Genomic DNA, 17,140 nt, shown 5'->3' on the forward strand with positions numbered 1-17,140 from the left:
TCACCCTCCGGGTCCTGAGCCTCACCCCGTACCCTAAAATACAAGTCTCCCGCACGCAAGCCAGCTCCAGAGCACCCGCACTGCGCGTCACCACAGCCCTCACCAGCACTGAGCCCGCAGCGTGTGCGCAGCTCCGGTCCACGGCGAGCCCAGGCCGCTGGCTCCGAGGGAAGGAAAAGAGAATGAAGCACGACGATCCCTACCGCCGAGGAGCGCACCGGCTGGTGTGGGACCTCAGCCGGCGTATTAAAGGGCACACAGTGCAAGGAAGGAAACAGGCCTGGGCAGAAGGCAAGGGGCCGGGAGCCTTTTTGAGGACGGACTCCTTGCACCGAACCTCAGAGACGGAGCCCTGCTTTGGGGAGCGGACGCCCCTGGCAGAGGTGACCGCGTGCCCAGAGAAGGGCCTGCCANGGGGGAACGGCAACAGGACACGGGCCTCAGGAGGCTTGCTGTTTAGGGGGAAGCCACGTGGGAAGTTTGGTGCAAGTCCAGGACAGCAAACTAGAGACTTCCCAACGATCACTGCAAAACGAGGGGTGCCTGAAACGGCAGAGGAGCTGAGAGGAGGGAGAATGCCCTTCCGGCTGAGAGCTCTACCAGAGGCTCTCAGGACGAGCAGAGCGGTCAGGCCTTGAAGCACTGTGCGGATGCAAACAGGCGGCGCCTGGCCACGTTCTCACACAACACGCTGTTAAAAATATTCAGGATTCTGCGCAGCTCCAGGTTTCTTCAACTGCTTGCACACCAAACTCATTCGATGCTCATGAGCACACTGAGGGGTAAGGAATGTACTAGAATTGCTGTCTGGTTATAGGGAAGCAGATGCAGACTGAGTGAGCCCCTCAGGTCACAGAATTAGCGAGGGGCACAAAAGCTCGGGCCTTCCCCCCACGCCCCAGCCCCTCCCCCCATTAATAAGGGACAAGGGGCAGGGACAGAGTAATCCCAACCCTGCTCTGGAGCTTCTGGGCCAACCCACGTTACCTTCTCCCCCACAGGCACTCAGAGGATTGAGAGTCACTCCTGAAGACGGAGGGACTCCCTAGGTCTTCCGCACATGACTAAAATCTCCGAGAGGGCAGACGCCACGTGATGGTCCAGCCGTTCGGCTCAGGTCCTGGTCCACAGTTAGGAGTGTGTTCACACTCATTTCAGCGACTGAATGAGAATAACTAGTAGACCAAACAGAAGGGGAGGTGGGGACAGACGTCCATCATGGCCTTGAGGGCAGCCTTCTGACATCTGGGGGCGACCTGTCCAAAGCTCTCCTCCTCCTCCTCTGCGGCCTTGAGTCCAGAGGGCAGGCAGAGGTGGGGAGAGAGAGACGCCCTCCCAGAGAAGGAGGGCGGCGGGAGGGACCGAACAGGGGGATTTGGAGGCAAGTATGGGCGTACAAGGTCCTGGTAAACGACACGGTCGTACCTACAGGTCACATGTGATCCGAGGTCTGAACCCTAAGCGCCTACTGTGATTTTCTACTTGGGAGTTCCGCTCCGTCGGGACGATGGCCTGCTTGCTGGAATTTTCCCGTGCTCCTGGTGGAGCACACACACTCTCCGGCTTCCTCCTGTGGTCGCCCTACAGTGAAATTGGGCCCCAGGAGCCCAGCGGGGATCCTCGCCTCACCCTGCAACTAACTGTCCACTTACTTTTTAACCTCCGTAAGGCAAGGCTGAAAGAGCCAAAAAGGACCGGAAGGGCCGGTCGGGGACGCGGGGGAAGGGACGGCACCCCCGGCCCACCCTGCGGCCCTCCGGGAGAAGTCCCAGCTCCCTCCGTTCTGACCGCCCCCCGCCCCTGCACTCAAGCTGGCACCGACTGTGGGGAAGCCTCGATGGGCCCCTGGGGCCAAGAGGCACAAGCGGTTCCGTGTGGCACGGCGTCTGAAGGAGACGCAGCTCTGTCTCACCCTCCGGAGGGAACGCCACCAGCTCCTGCGACAAACATTCCCACACTCCCCTGTCGAGGTCACGGAGAGCGCCCGGCTGCAGGCCAAAGCGGCCTCTCCCGCGCGACCACTGCAGATGCAAAGCGCAGAGCCAGCCGCCCCGCCGGCCACCCGGGTCCCAGCTCGCCTGCTGCCTGGTCCCGCAAGGCTGTCGCTTTGAGCAGGAGCCCAGGCCAGGGCACCTATGCTCTGTTTTACTCTCCTCTTCCTCACGGACTTCCCTCCAGCTCCTTCACTTTTAGGGAGAAAAAAAAAAAAACCCTCACAGTGGGGAAGTGATGACCCCATGACAGGGGACAGGCCAGAACCGAGACGGACTCTTACGTAATCAAGGCAGAGCGACAGGCACGGAACAGAGGATGGAGGCCTTCAGAGCTCTTCCTACGCATCCTGTGACTTGAGGGTCCCCTGTGGTTTTCAGGCGAACTTTCCATGAACAGAAAAAGCACTTCCTTCTAATGACCTCTGACCCCTGAAGTAACCTCAGACACACACCCACAGGCCCGTGCACCCGCAACGGGTCAATTCCACGCGTCAGCAGGCAGAAGCCACACACACGCCCAGCCTTCCTAGGCCCTCAGATCTCCTAGCGGAGCAGAGCGAGAGCTGTTTCATCGGCTCATGAAGACACTGTAAAAAATAAATGAATGAATGAGTTTGTGTGTGTGTGGGGCAGGTTAATTTTAATGAATGAATGAGTTTGTGTGTGTGTGGGGGGGGTTAATTTAATTTAACTAATCATGTCAAATTAGTTTTCCAAGGGAGAGCCCCGCGCGTTAGCCGGAGCAGTTCTGGCTACAAGAACCCTGGGCTGTGACGCCGAGGGGAGCTCTGCAGGCCCCTGACGCACAGAGCTGCGTAACGGGAACACGGGGGAGTCTCATCCGGAGCTGTGCTTCTCACCAAAGGCGGTGGGCAGAAACGTTTTCAAAACATGGAGGCTCTCCGCGAAATAAAACTCTGACACCAAAATGAAACGGGACCTCACCTATTCTATCGCTGGGGGCCTTAAAAATCCCTGCTGCGGAGATGAAGCCATTTGGTTTTCTAAGAACACTCATGGTATCCAACGGACTCGCTTTAAAAGAAAGCCTCCCCCCCCACCCCCAGCCCTTGGCCACAGAGGTCTGCCCAACCCGCGTTCAGCAGGAGGTACGTGCAGGATGCTTACGTTCTGGTCTCTTCGTAGGCCAGGAAGTCTTCCCCTCAGTGCACCTAGACCCTCCCCTAAGTGTGAAGGGCAATACCCCTGCCCCCTCAGCTTCTTTCCGCCCAAGCATCCTTTCGTCCCGTGCCCCTCTACGCCCCGCCCCCGCCCCGGGGCATGCCGCCTTCGCCCAGGATTCAGGGGTGGGCAGAGGAGCATGTACCTTGAAACTACCCTCTTGCTGAGACGTCACTAATTCTGTTTCCTCTTTTTCTGGAGTTGAGATATACTATCACTTTATAATCAGCATTTTACTAAAAAGCTATGCTCATGTCAGGCGCCTATAAATTAGAGATAAAATTATTTTTGGTACAGGACTTCTCTGTGCATTTCACATATCCCCCAAGGTCAGCAAATGGCAGACAACTCGGGCAGGAATTCCTTCCTACATGTTTTCTCTCCGATCTCCAGCCGGCTGGGAAGTTCTCTGGGGGCAGAGCCAGTCACTGAATGAATGTAAAGCATTAACTGCAGGCAGCGTTCTGCTTTAAGAAGTTTTCTTCTGGGTGTATTTTTTTGTTTTAAAAATGAAACACTCTTGGACGTGCTTCTATGCAGAAGTACCAGCGGGTTTCAACGACTCAGCTCTGAGTTCTTTCCCAACAGTTATTTCACATATTAGGGACAGAACGAACCATCCGAATTATAAGTCCCTTATTTCCCGACCTCCCTCCTCTTCGGCGCAGAGACCCCACCCAGCCCTCGGGCTCCTGCATGTCTGAGCTGAATCAGGGCCCTGTGCCAGGGTCTGTAACTGCCCAATGAACTGTCACCGTGTGGCACAATGCGGCCCAGGCTGGGTAGTGGCCAACCGTAGCCCGCCACCTCTCCTGTCCCAATTCCAGGTGACGGAGTGCTCCCTAAAGCCACCCGACACTGACTGGCCCGTCAGGAAGATGCAGGAGTCCAGCAAGACATCAGCAAGCACTCTCTCTCCTGGTAGGTAAACTCAGACGTTTTGTTCAAAAACGGTTTCATTCCAACTGACACTGAGGAAAAAACGGGGGGAGGGACTTTTACTTAAACCTATTTGGCTATTAGTTTTCTGGGTTGTTTCCTTGGCTGTGCAGAAGCTTTTAATCTTGATGNTCAGAAAGCAGCAGGCTTCGAGGTGAACAAGTGCCGCATAAACGGAAGCCGAATCTGAACTATCAACAGAGGCTGTTCTTTATTCCAGAACTAGGCCTCAGGAAGGACCGAGCACACTGCTGAGGAGCCGGCGGCGGGGCGGGCGGGTACCGTCGTGGGCGGTGTCTCCACCCAGGCTCAGCTGCTTTGCAAACCGGGACGCATTTTCGAACAACCCCTTCCAGACGCTGTTCAGAGCTGAACTCTGCGCTGCTGCGCAACCAAAAGATGCTGCCCCGCAGCACAACGGCACCGGGTGCGGTCAATCAGTTTACTGGGAAAAGCGGGCTTCAAGCGCCGGCGCAAGAAGGCGGTTCTCGCTGCGGTCAGCAGCCCGTGTCCCGGGAGCACGCTGCTCAGGGCGGGCCCGGCGGGCCGGGCGCATGCTGCCAGCCGTCAGGCGGAGTGTACCGGCGTCCCGCAGTGCTTGTGCCACAGGTCGATGGCCTTGCTCACGATCGCGTCCGAGCTGTCCTGGGGAATCTGTGGACAAGCAAACCAGTCTGCGTGAAATTCCAGGCTTTATAGCTTGCTCATCTCCCTCGCTCACTGTGGCAAGGCACTTAATTCCCACCCAAGCTTCCACTACGGGTCAGAAAGTAAGCGTGTAAAAAGCTGCCACTAGGATCTCTGTTTCACGGGCCGCCTGAGGACGCACTGAGGAGCTGCAGACAGACTGCCTGGGCTTCAAACCTGCCCGGCCCACTGCGTGCCCCTGGGCAGGTTCCCGAAGCTACCAGAGCTCACACCCCTTCTCTACGCTGGGGCAAATGACAGCCTCACTTCCTAGAGCTGCTCGGGACTGCTCGGGAGAACCCATGAGAAGTACTCAGCATGCGCCCTGGCACTGTCAGCCACCAATACAAGGCGGGTGACTCATTCATTCGTCACACATTCACTGAGGACTTGCTATTTGCCGAGCCACTATTCAAATGTCAGTAGTGACCAATTTAAAAAAGAAGAATAGATCTGGGGTCCAGTGAAATTCATCCAGGCATAAATCTCTTCTACCTCTTGCCTGGTTACGTGTATTCTAGGGTACACAGAGATTCATTTAGACCTTTTCCAACCTGCTCTAAGTATACACTTACGCACATTAACAAACCCCACTGAGATGCAGCCAGAGACAGTAACAGTAATGAAAAGGCTTACAAAGTCCTCCCAAAACATCACGCTTTCTTTCCACTAAAAAGGATTACTCAGCCTCACATGACAGACCTCAGCTCTTCCTCTTCTCAGCAAGCCTCCTGGCGGTCACACCAGGGGAGGAGACTCTGGTCTTCAGCACGCACACCCACGACAGCAGCTTACTGCTCAGACCATCATCACCCCCCAAAGAGAAACGCAGACTACAATCCACAGACCCAAATTTAAGTTCTACTTTTCCAAGGGGAAAAAGTGTTTCTTAGAATGTAAAAATATCAGAGAATGTAATGCAACAGAACAATCTGGCTTGCGAAATGACTTCCTTTCTAGGTTCAAAATCAAATTTTAAAAAAGCACACGGGGCACCTGGGTCCCTCAGTCGGTTAAGCGTCCGACCTCGGCTCAGGTCATGATCTCTCGGTTTGTGGATTTGAGCCCTGAGTCGGGCTCTGTGCTGACAGCCGGCTCAGAGCCTGGAGCCTGCTTCAGATTCTGTGTCTCTCTCTCTCTCCAACCCTCCCCTGCTCAGGCTGTCTCTCTCTCTCAGAAATAAATAAAACATTTAAAAAAAATTTTTTTAAAAAGCACACTTACATTTTCCAGAAACTTTGTTATCTTCTCCGCACTGTTCAGAGCCATTACTTTTATTTTAAAGGTTAATAAAATCTCCACAGCTACAAAAACTAAGATCTTACAGGATCCACTTATAACTTTATCCCAAACCCTATAAAAACAAAGTGATATAATAAAATTATTTGTTTGAAATTTATGTTTAGCTAAACATCTCAAATTATAGCATTAATTCAAATTACTTCTTTTAAGTATAAACCTCAGAGAAAAGCTATAATGAAATAACCATAAAAAAACAAACAATCAGCCATCTGAAACTTATTTCAGACACAATTAGCACTGGAAAGGAAAAAGGAACGATCACTAAAAAGTACTTGCTCTGCAAGGGATCTATCAAACACCCATTCCCTAATTTTCAACCTGACATTTTAGGGAAGGAAAGCCTTTTTTTTTTTTATGTTTATTACGTAATTTTTTGACAGAGAGAAAGAGAGACAGAGAGAGAGTGTGAGCAGGGGAGAAGCACAGAGTGAAGGAGACAGAATCCAAAGCAGGCTCCAGGCTCCGAGCTGTCAGCACAGAGCCCGATGTGGGACTTGAACTCATAAACCGTGAGATCATGACCTGAGCCCGAGTCGGCCTGCCCGGGCGCCCCGAGGGAAGGCAAGTCTTAAACCGAAGTTTGGATTTTACGAATACTGTGTAGCACTAAGATAACCATTAAGCACTAAGGAAGACAAAAGCAGCACGTGAAATGACATCAATGCAATGGTTCCCGTGTTCAAATTCCTAAGACTCTTCTAAGAGCTTAAGGAGCTAGTTACTGGTCTCCCACTCTAAAATAATTATGCTGGTAGTTCCTAGAACTCTTCAAGCTGGTGTCCCACTCAGTGTGCTTCATCACGCACTGTCTTGTGACATTCTCTGCGTGTTACCTTCCCTCCCAACTACCTCACACGGGCTTGGAGGGGGAAGGCCCAGGAATAGTGGCAACATGTGTATGAAATGAATGAGAACTGAGTTGAGTCTTAGATCTCCGCCTGCCTTTAGCTACTTTAAAGGTGTCATGATGGAACTAAGAAATAAGGCAGTTTTCTCTGGATTAGGATCTCCCACATTTCTGGAAAAGAAAAACCTATCCTCATAGAACCTCCTGGAGCCCATTTCAAATGTGAATAACCTACAGCATCTAACATACCGAGGGCCTTCAAGTTTTCTAATGTACATTCTAATATTTCTAGCATGAACATTAACTCTGTTACGTGTCAGATTAACATTACTAATGTTCTCGTATTTCCATCTGTATACACAGTAAACAGAAACAAGTGTTACTCCGTTGTCCACCAGAGGACTTAGCTTCAAACTCTGGTATTGTTCTAGAGCAAATTCATACTCTGAAGGATGATCTCCTGGAAAACCAGGGCCCTTCTGTGACCCCAGGCCTTCAGAACACTTGTGAAAGAAAACACTTGCCTCTGTAAACTGGACTCAGGCAAGCACCCTGCGAAGCACCTCTTGAACCAGAGATCGTAAGGAAGTTTGCACAGGGCAGAACACGTCTTCAGATGACTCAGCAGTCGGCTATCTTCCAGATTCAGGTATTGTTCAAAAGCCTTTGGCTAACGATTAAAGAGGAAGAGAGATTACTTGTTTCCCGTGACATAATGTTACCCAATCTTACAGCCTGTGGTAAATCCAATGTTCATGCTGACTGCAAGTAAGTGCTAGAAAACAAAATTTCAGACTCATCCAAGTCATTAGTGACGCAAGTTTCCCAGGTCAGCACCATCGGAGCAACCAGCAATCTGGGGCTGAGTGAGGGCTTTTCCGGGCAAAACGGAACAGTGGTTCCTCTAATGCTAACGGCACTGATACAGTTCAACTGAAGGCCAAAGTCCAGAGCACAATGCAAACGTCCTGGGGAACTAAGCAAGGCCCGTGACACTCCCGGCTGCTCTGGAGTAGCTGACACACTCAGGAAAAGGGGGACGGGGAAAGGCTGAGACCAGAGAAAGAGAGTGGGGCCAAAGCAGGGAGAGCGAGTTCGGAAGAATGGGACCCAGAGAGCGAGTTCGGAAGAATGGGACCCAGAGAGCCGGATGCGGGAAGGGCCCACCTGTCCCGGACCACAGCGATGCTGACCCAGGCCGAGCGTGGCTGTGCACCATGCTGAGGACACTCCTACAACAGAGACGTGCAGAAGTCTCAGGAGGCAGGGGAACAGCATGAAGGGGGCGGGGTGCCTGGATCCATCTGGTGGCCTCTCCCACAGAAGGTTAAGTGGGCAGCCAGTTCTAGGGGCTGGGAGAGCTAACGAAGCCAGCTCCCAGAGCGGCCAAGTCCACCTTGCACAAGCCGCTGTACTTAGGGCCCACGGGCCAAGAATGGAGCCTCGGGGCCGACTCTGAAGTCTGTGCTTCCTATATCCCAAAAACACAACGGCATCCCACATCACCTAAGCAAAGGCAAATGTTTATTCCTCTAAATATCTGCATCTCGGCCAAAGAAGTAGTTCCCATCCCTTGCCATGTTCACTACAGCAAACACTACACTACATGCGGGGCACAGAATGTAAGGAAATACGAAGTCCTGGCTCCAAGGAGCTTACAGTCTGCTTGAGACAAACATGCAATACAGCTTTCAGGGGGTAAGCACAGGATGCTGGGCACCTCAAGGTGGGAATCCCGACCCAGGCTTTAGAAGCCATCAACAGTCTCCCAGGAGAGGACATTTGCGTTGGCTTCTACGGATGACAGGAGCTGGCCAGGTGAAGAGGGGCCCACATATTAATACCGGGCCGGTGGTCGCCTCTTCCCAGGGCTCTCTCATGTTTTCTCCTTAACCAACTTTCCTGCACTACTTAATAATTCCTAGAGCTTCTCAAGAACACTATGCCCAACTCCCCCCAAACCAGGAGCTTTTCTCCAAAGGACAAGTCAAAGGACTCTTGTCCTCCCCTTTCACCTCTAAAATCCCATTCTAGAGTTCTCGTTGGTTCTGCCAACGGAATGTTTTTTCACAAACGTGGATGAAAACACAGAGATCACACATTTATATGGTATGTCCCACAGCAAAGAAAATCTCATCCAAAAGTCAGTACAAATAATAAGATACAGAAGAGTGAAAATTTTAAACCATGCCCTTTTCCCCTCACCACACTGTAAGCTCAGTGAGGGCAGGGCCTGCGTATCTATTTTGTTCACTGCTAGTTCTCTAGTACCTAGAACATTACTCGGGACTGTAAGCACTCAATATATAATTGGTGAGTGAGTAAATGAATATCATGAATTAAATGTTGAAATACATCAATCAACCTCTTTTTCTGAAAGAGCGAGCACGAGTGGGGGAGGGGCAGAGAGAGGGAGACACAGAATCTGAAGCAGGCTCCAGGCTCCAAGCTGTCAGCACAGAGCCCGATGCGGAGCTCGAACCCATGAACCTGAGATCATGACCTGAGCCAAAGTCAGATGCTTCACTGACTGAGCCACCCAGGTGTCCCTGTCAACATCTTGATAATCACGCAATGTACATCTTTTTGCCAGTCTTAAGGTTTTCTAAATATTTTTTCTTGATTTAGAATATGTTCATTATAAGAAATCTCAAAAACCACATATGCTCCCACTACTCCAAGAGAACTACTGAAAATACATAGGTTGTTTAGCATCCAGCTGTTTTCTTGTATACTGCCCTCCTTCCCATCCCGGCTTGGGCGCACACGCACACACACGTGCACACTCTTGAGCTTCAAAAGCACAGCAGTGGCGGCGACAGGAAGCTCACCTACTGTAATGACGGAACACAATTAAGTCTGAGATGGCTTACAGACGGTCTGCTCCGGAAAGAGGCTAATGAGGGAGGCCGTCCACACCGCACGCTGAAGCTGGTTTCTGTTCTCCTTGCAGAGAGGCCTTGTCCAGAAGCACAAGTGCCTGACGCTCGCTCGCACGGAGAGGAACGGCCGTGACACGACACTATAAATCAGAACGTGTCGTCACCGGATCAAGTCCTGTCTTCTGATGCCAAGAACCCATCACTGCCCACTGCACATGCCTTTCGCTGGGATTCTAAACTAAGCTATGCTTTGTGATAACCACTTCAGTTGGTAAAAAAGTACAAAAACCTGGTGATGACAGGAGAGATGATAAAAACTCTCCTTTAATAAAAACTAGGAAGAAGAGGTCAACTAACCACAGTAGTGCAAGATTTAAGGTAAAACCAACAGTTTAAATAAAGAGAGAAGTTCAAGTAAATCAGTAAATCAAAAAGCAACACAAAGGAAATTTAATTTTTCTTATATGTTCCGAAGAACTTTAAAAAAAAAAAGCTTTATCGGGGCACCTGGGGGGCTCAGTCTGTTAAGCGTCCAACTTTGGCTCAGGTCATGGTCTCACAGTTCATGGGTTTGGGCCCCGCATCAGGCTCTGTGCTGACAGCTCAGAGCCTGGAGCCTGTTTCGGATTCTGTGTCTCCCTCTCTCTCTGCCCGTCCCCCTGTTCACGCTGTCTCTCTCTCTCTCTCAGAAATAAATTGAAAAAAAAAAAAAAAGCTTCATAACTATTTAAAACTATGTGCTGGGTACAATGTACACATTAAAATAAACCTCTCTTTTTTAAAGATGAAGAAAGTAAGGCTTAGGGAGCATTTAGTATCTTGCTGATTTAAAATTCATTTCTAAAAAGGAAAAGGAATTCAAGCATAGCCAAGGCACTTTTGAAACAGAACAATACAAGGGAGTTTCCCCCAGCAGGTACCAAAACATACTAGGAAGCTATATTAATAAATTATATGGTGTGGGCCCAGGAGTAGACATAGAGCTTGATGCAAACAAAAGTCTAGAAAGAGATATAAATACATATGAAAATCTGGTATATGATAAAGGTGGCATTTCAGAGCTGTGTAAAAAAGAATGAACCGGCAGTGTAAATGGTAGCCAGTTCTGGTTCCTAACTGTGTAACTTTGGGCAAGGTACTTAACTGCTCTGAGTTTCCTCACCTATAAAAACAGAGATGTCTGTTAAAATTAAGTTTTCATTAATAAAGAAAATTTCCAGGCATGAAGCACATTCTTAATAACTGTCAAACAGAAAGGGGAAGAAGAGAAAGGTTTACTGAGTTAACCACCAAGAAACAAAGTCAAATCTGAGTCTGAGGCCAAGCACAAAGATAAAGCCCTTCACAAATAAAAGGACTAAATTTTAAAAGGTTTAACAGACATAGAGATCAATGGAACAGAACAGAGAACCCAGAAACGGACCCACAAATATATGCATGGCCAACTAATCTTTGACAAAACAGGAAAGAGTATCCAACAGAGAAAAGTCTCTTCAGCAAATGGTGCTGGGAGAATTGGACAGCAATATCCAGAAGAAGGAAACCGGACCACCTTCTTACACATAAACAAAAATAAACTCAAAATGGATGAAGGACCTGAATGTGACACAGGAAACCATCATAACCCTAGAGGAGAAAACAGGCAACAACCTCTTTGACGTTGGCCACAGCAATTTCTTGCTCAACACTTCTCCAAAGGCAAGGAAATTAAAAGCAAAAATGAACTAATGGGACCTCATCAAGATAAAAAGCTTCTGCACTGCAAAGGAAACAATCAACAAAACGAAAAGGCAACTGACAGAATGGGAAAACATATCTGTAAATGACATATCAGATAAAGGGTTAGTATCCAAAATCTATAATGAACCTACCAAACTCAATACGTGAAAAACAAATGATCCCGTGAAGAAATGGGCAGAAGACACGAATAGCAGAAGACATGAATATTTTTCCAAAGACGACATCCAGATGGCCAACAGACACATGAAAAGATGTTCAACGTCACTCATCATCATCAGGGAAATACAAATCAAAACCACACAGAGATACCACTTCACACCAGTCAGAGTGGCTAAAATTAACAACTCAGGAAACAACTAATGTCGGCAAGGATGTGGAGGAAGGGGAACCCTCTTACACTGTTGGTGGGAATGCAAACTGGGGCAGCTGCTCTGGAAAACAGTGTGGAGGTTCCTCAAAAAATTAAAAATAGAACTATTCTACGACCCAGCAGAAACACTACTAGGATTTATCCAAGGATACAGGAATGCTGAATCATAGGGGCACATGCACCCCAATGTTTAAAGCCACACTTTCAACAAGAGCCAAATTATGGAGAGAGCCCTAATGTCCATCAACTCATGAGTGGATAAAGAAGATGTGGTTTATCTATACAATAGAATACGACACGGCAATGAGAAGGAATGAAATCTGGCCATTTGTGGCAACGTGGATAGAACTGGAGGGTATTATGCTAAGTGAAATAAGTCAAAGTCAGATACCATGTTTACACTCATCTGTAACCTTGAGAAACTTAACCGAGGACTATAGGGGAAGGGAAGGGGGAAAACTAGATACAAACAGAGGAAGGGAGACAAACCACAAGAGATTCCTAAATACAGAGATCAAACTGAGGGTTGATGGGGGGGTGGGCAGGGGAGATGGGAAAATGGGTGATGGGCACTGAGGGGGACACTCATTGGGATGAGCACTGGGTGTTATATGTAAGCAATGAATCATGGGAATCTACCTCCAAAACCAAGAGCACACTAACACTGTATGTTCACCAATTTGACAAATTAGATTTTAAAAAATAATGAATACATACACAAATATTTTTATGGGCACCTGGATGGCTCAGTCGTTTAAGCATCCAGTTAAGCATCTGACTCTTGATTTCAGCTCAGCTGATCTCATGGCTTGCATCAGGCTCTGCACTAACAGTGGGGGACCTACTTGGGATTCTCTCCCCCTCCTCTCAAAGTAAATAAATAAACTTAAGTAAATAAATATTTTTAAGAGAGCAAACTTTTTACATCTGTTTTTTAGGAGCACTCAGTCGAGTGGCATCCGACTCCTGATTCTGGCTCAGGTCATGATCCCAGGGTCATGGGATTGAGCCCCACATCAGGCTCCATGGGCAAGTAGCATCCTTATGATTCTCTCTCCCTTTGCCCCTCACTCCCACGCACACACACCCTCTCTCTCAAAATTAAATAAAAATTTTGAAATAAAACCTGTTTTTTAATCATGGAGCTAAAAAGGGCTTCCTACATACGACATGAAAAAGCAAACGAAAAATAGCAACAGATCCAACTGTACCAAAACTGAAAAATCTCTGTATGACGGAGAAAATACAGTCAACCTATGTAACAAAGGATAAATATCCAGAGCGTATCGATCGCTCTTCCAAGTCAAAAAGACAGATGCAGACAAAACAGAAAGGTGGACAAACACAAATGAGCCGTGAGCACACGCAAAGCTGCCCAGCTTCACCAGGAAATGAGGAATGTAAATTACAACGGGGGACCACTCTATCAGATTAACAAGAATTTAAGAAACTGATACTATCAAGTATTGGCAATGGAGTGGAAAACAGAAAATCTTCTAATCTGTTGTGGGAAGCAAAATTGGTATACCTTCTGGGTGAGCAACCTGGCAATTAAAAAACTGAAATACCTTTCAACCGAGCGATCCCTTTATAGGTGCCTGCCCTACAAAAACACTCACGAACACCGACAGGGTCATGGACAAGGGCACGCTGACTGTCAGCATGCATCTGTTATGTTAAAATATGGCAAATCCTTAACAGGCAATGATATGATCACATGTTTAAGAGGGGGGAAAATGTGGTTTTGTGTGTGTGGCTCTCAACCCTAGCCACACTTCCGAATCACCTGATGTTTTTTTTTTTAAATAGAAGTCAGAGCCCCACCCGGCCCCAGAGATTTGGACTTAATTGGTTTGGGTGGAGGAAAGGCACCGGTAACTTTTTAAAAGCTCCCAGGTGGTGCTGATAGGAAGTAAGTCAAGGCTGAACACTACTGATCTGCATGGACTCGGGAAGTATTGCAAGACACTAAGTTTAAAAAAAGAAATTGTACAGCCATATGAACAATGTTATAATATTCAAGTTTTTAAAAATTTTTTTTAACGTTTTATTTCTGAGAGACAGAGAGAGAGAGACAGGGTGAGCAGGGGAGGGGCAGAGAGAGCGGGAGACACAGAATCCAAAACAGGCTCTGAGCTGTCAGCACAGAGCCCGACACGGGGCTTGAACCCATGAACCGCGAGATGAAGTCGGATGCTCAACCGACTGAGCCACCCAGGTGCCCCGCAAGGTTTTTTTTTAACTTATATATGTAAAAAACATATAATCATTACATGGACATATGTGCATATATTTGTGTTCATATTTGTGTGTGCGTGCATGCATCCCCTCCACCCTACCGCACATAAGACAGTACAGGACACATACCCCGAGCTGACAACAATATTCACTTCTTGGAAAGCGGGGGATGCGCAGGTGTCGGCACAGATCTATGGGAACACTGGATCCATCCAGATTGTTTAATACTTCAATACCATACTTATTACTTATCAAAAATGGATTTTGGGAGATGCCTGGGTGGCTCAGTCGGTTAAGTGTCAGACTTTGGCTCGGGTCATGATCTCACGGTCCGTGGGTTCGAGCCCCACATTGGGCTCTGTGCTGACAGCTCAGAGCCTGGAGCCTGCTTCTGATTCTGGGTCTCCCTCTCTCTCTGACCCTCCCCCACTTGCGCATACACTCTCCCTCTCTGTAAAATAAGTGAGCATTAAAAAAAAAATAAAGAAACAATTTTTTAAACATACACTAGCAGAATGCTACTGACTTTGCTCCAATATGAAACAGGAGAAGCTAACGAACCCTGGTGCAGTCTGATCTCCTGACCTAACTGGGCACCAACGGGACGCTTCCATCTCCACACCTGAATTATTTTCATTGACATCAACTAAGTGGATTAAATTTTAAATTGCTGAAAATCAGATTGTACTTAACTGAAATCTATAAAACGCTCTGGCCCAGTGCTCTGTTAGCAGGGTCCTCGGGGCCCGGTCGGCCTTTGTCGGGGCCCCTCACCCGGCCCCACCACCACTACCCCGGTCACTGATTTCAATAGGGTTTGCAAACGAAACAACTCACAGATTTAAGAAAAGAGACATTCATCTTTACAAATGAGGGAAATAAAGGGAAAAGCTAGGAAAAGTGAGCAGCAAAGAACCACCGGCTTGTGCTGATGGAGCGAGTGGCCGCAGTGCTCTGGAGCACCGGCCAGAACGTAGGCAGCAGCGGCTGCCTCTCTCACAGTCACTCCCTGCCCTTCCCCACCAACAGAGCCCTGTCTGCACGGAAGGTCACAGCGTGACCCCAGCCTCTGCTGCAGACAGACGCGGCCGGGCGCCGTGGTCCTGCGCTAACAGGTGTGCAGAAGGAAAGTCTGTCCGAGAGACACAGGCCTGGCTGGCTGGCCCTTCCACTCCTTCCCTTTTGTCCCGGTCTTTCCCTTCCCACATCACAGATGGCATGGCTGCCGCGCTCGCATCCATGAGCAAGGAGGAAGGGTCACACCTAAGAATGCCGAGCCTGGGTCCCCGCAGCCCCCATGGCATTACAAAACCCGCTCCGGGCTGCCTTACATCTACACTTCTGGCTACGGGAGAGAAAAAGATAAAGTGTCTGTTTATTTGGGCTATCTGTTATATGCAGCCAAACCTAAACCTTAAATAACACAGAGAGGCAATCGTAGATAAACCCAGCAGATTCAAGACCAGGATACGGAATACAAAATGGCACAGACTGCAAACTATGGCCTGCAGCAGGCCGGATGCAGCCACGACCACTGTTTCATGCATTCCCCATGGGTGCTTCTGGGCAACAACAGCAGAGCTGAGTGTTTGCAATAGAGACCCAGAGACCACCACGTGGCCCACCGAGCTGGAAAGAGTCACTATTTGACCTTTTACGGAAAACATTTGTTGGCTCTTATGGTAGAGAGTCCACTAGCGGTTACAGCACCAGGAAGTAAGGCTATCTCCCCAGTACCACTGCGCACCCCTACCCCTCCAGAGCCAAAACAGCACCCCTCACCAGCTGGGGTAAAGACTCCCGGTACTTGTTATTTAACTGGTTCACGAAGCATCGGATGATCCAGTAACAGTCGACACTGTCCTCTACCATCTCTTCCACAGCTTTGGCAATGGCAAGAAAGACTTCATCTTCTGGCTCCTGAAAGATTAATAATCAATCTCCGGTTAGAGGGAGCCAGCAGAAAAGAGGAATACCTATTTCTTTGGTAAAAATGAAATCTCACCCCCTAACTTTTGAAGAGGCTGCATTAATAAATCAAAGTGGAACCGAAAAGCACACAGCCCATGACTAAAGAGAAGACCAAGGCAGAGATAAGGATGGGTGACCTGAGAAATCTATCTGGATCAGTGGTGCTTACGACTGCCCAGGTTTCAGATTAAGCACTCGGAGATCTTCCGCTTCTAACATTTAAGGTCATCAAAGAAAACACAAATCATAAGCAAAGTTCTGACTCTCTCCACCCAAAAATATTCTCAGGGCTAGAAGAGAATTTCTTTCAAAAGGATGTGATAAACATCATAAACAGTAACTTGGAGACGTTTGTTAATACAGTAATTTACAAAAAATCAAATGACTCCAAAAAGACTAATAAAGCATTTTCCTTATTGCAAAGCATTCACATATACCTTTAGAATTCTGTTCTATCTTTAAGCAACTCGTAAGTTAAAATGTCCCTGGAATTAGAATTTTAGGAATCAGAAAAATGGCATTTCTCAAACCTTGTGTCAATACTCAAAATATGAACATAAACCGTCAAGTAAATTTCAACAAAGTAATCTTATAAAAACTAGAATCTACTAAAATCTATTTTGTTTTCAAATACCGTATCTTACACACAATTACGTTTCCATCTAGGATTTAATAGCCAAAGGATTCTCGTGTTAAAAAGAAACTATGAAGCATCTTTCTACTCCTCTTAAAGGCCCCAAATTAAATCAAAATTCCTATTTTAATAAAAGCATTTCATTTTAGGTCTCAATTTGTTAATATTCGAGAAAACGTCAGGAGTAACAGAATCAGAGAATGTAACGTTTTCTAAACAGGAGGGCATGTGTCAGAGGAAGAGAGAGAAGACGGGAGAAGAGGGCGGGACGGCCTCCCTGCCCGGACTCCTTGGTGCTGGGCACTGCGCTGGGCGCTCCTGAACGTGGCAGCTCGTGGCTCCGGGACTCTCTGA

The 17,140-nt window shown here is 48.2% G+C and overlaps 1 protein-coding gene across 3 annotated transcripts in view; it reads right to left on the minus strand.

Moving 5' to 3' along the window:
- Nucleotides 1-4,307: 4,307 nt before the first annotated feature.
- TBC1D7 (TBC1 domain family member 7) overlaps nucleotides 4,308-17,140 on the minus strand; it is a 23,321-nt gene continuing 10,488 nt past the window's right edge. For 2 of the 3 annotated variants that reach the window (XM_077770107.1, XM_077770106.1), the window contains 4 exons: nucleotides 15,964-16,101; nucleotides 7,476-7,621; nucleotides 6,027-6,156; nucleotides 4,308-4,769 (listed from right to left, as the gene is read on the minus strand). In XM_077770107.1, coding sequence (XP_077626233.1) covers nucleotides 4,683-4,769; nucleotides 6,027-6,156; nucleotides 7,476-7,621; nucleotides 15,964-16,101 — 501 coding nt within the window. In that variant the 3' untranslated portion in view covers nucleotides 4,308-4,682. The remainder of the gene's footprint in view (nucleotides 4,770-6,026; nucleotides 6,157-7,475; nucleotides 7,622-15,963; nucleotides 16,102-17,140) is intronic. The other variant, XM_077770108.1, reaches the window with a different exon arrangement.

Source organism: Crocuta crocuta, unplaced genomic scaffold (assembly GCF_008692635.1).
Source record: "Crocuta crocuta isolate KB4526 unplaced genomic scaffold, BGI_CrCroc_1.0 scaffold24, whole genome shotgun sequence".
Lineage (NCBI taxonomy): Eukaryota > Metazoa > Chordata > Mammalia > Carnivora > Hyaenidae > Crocuta > Crocuta crocuta.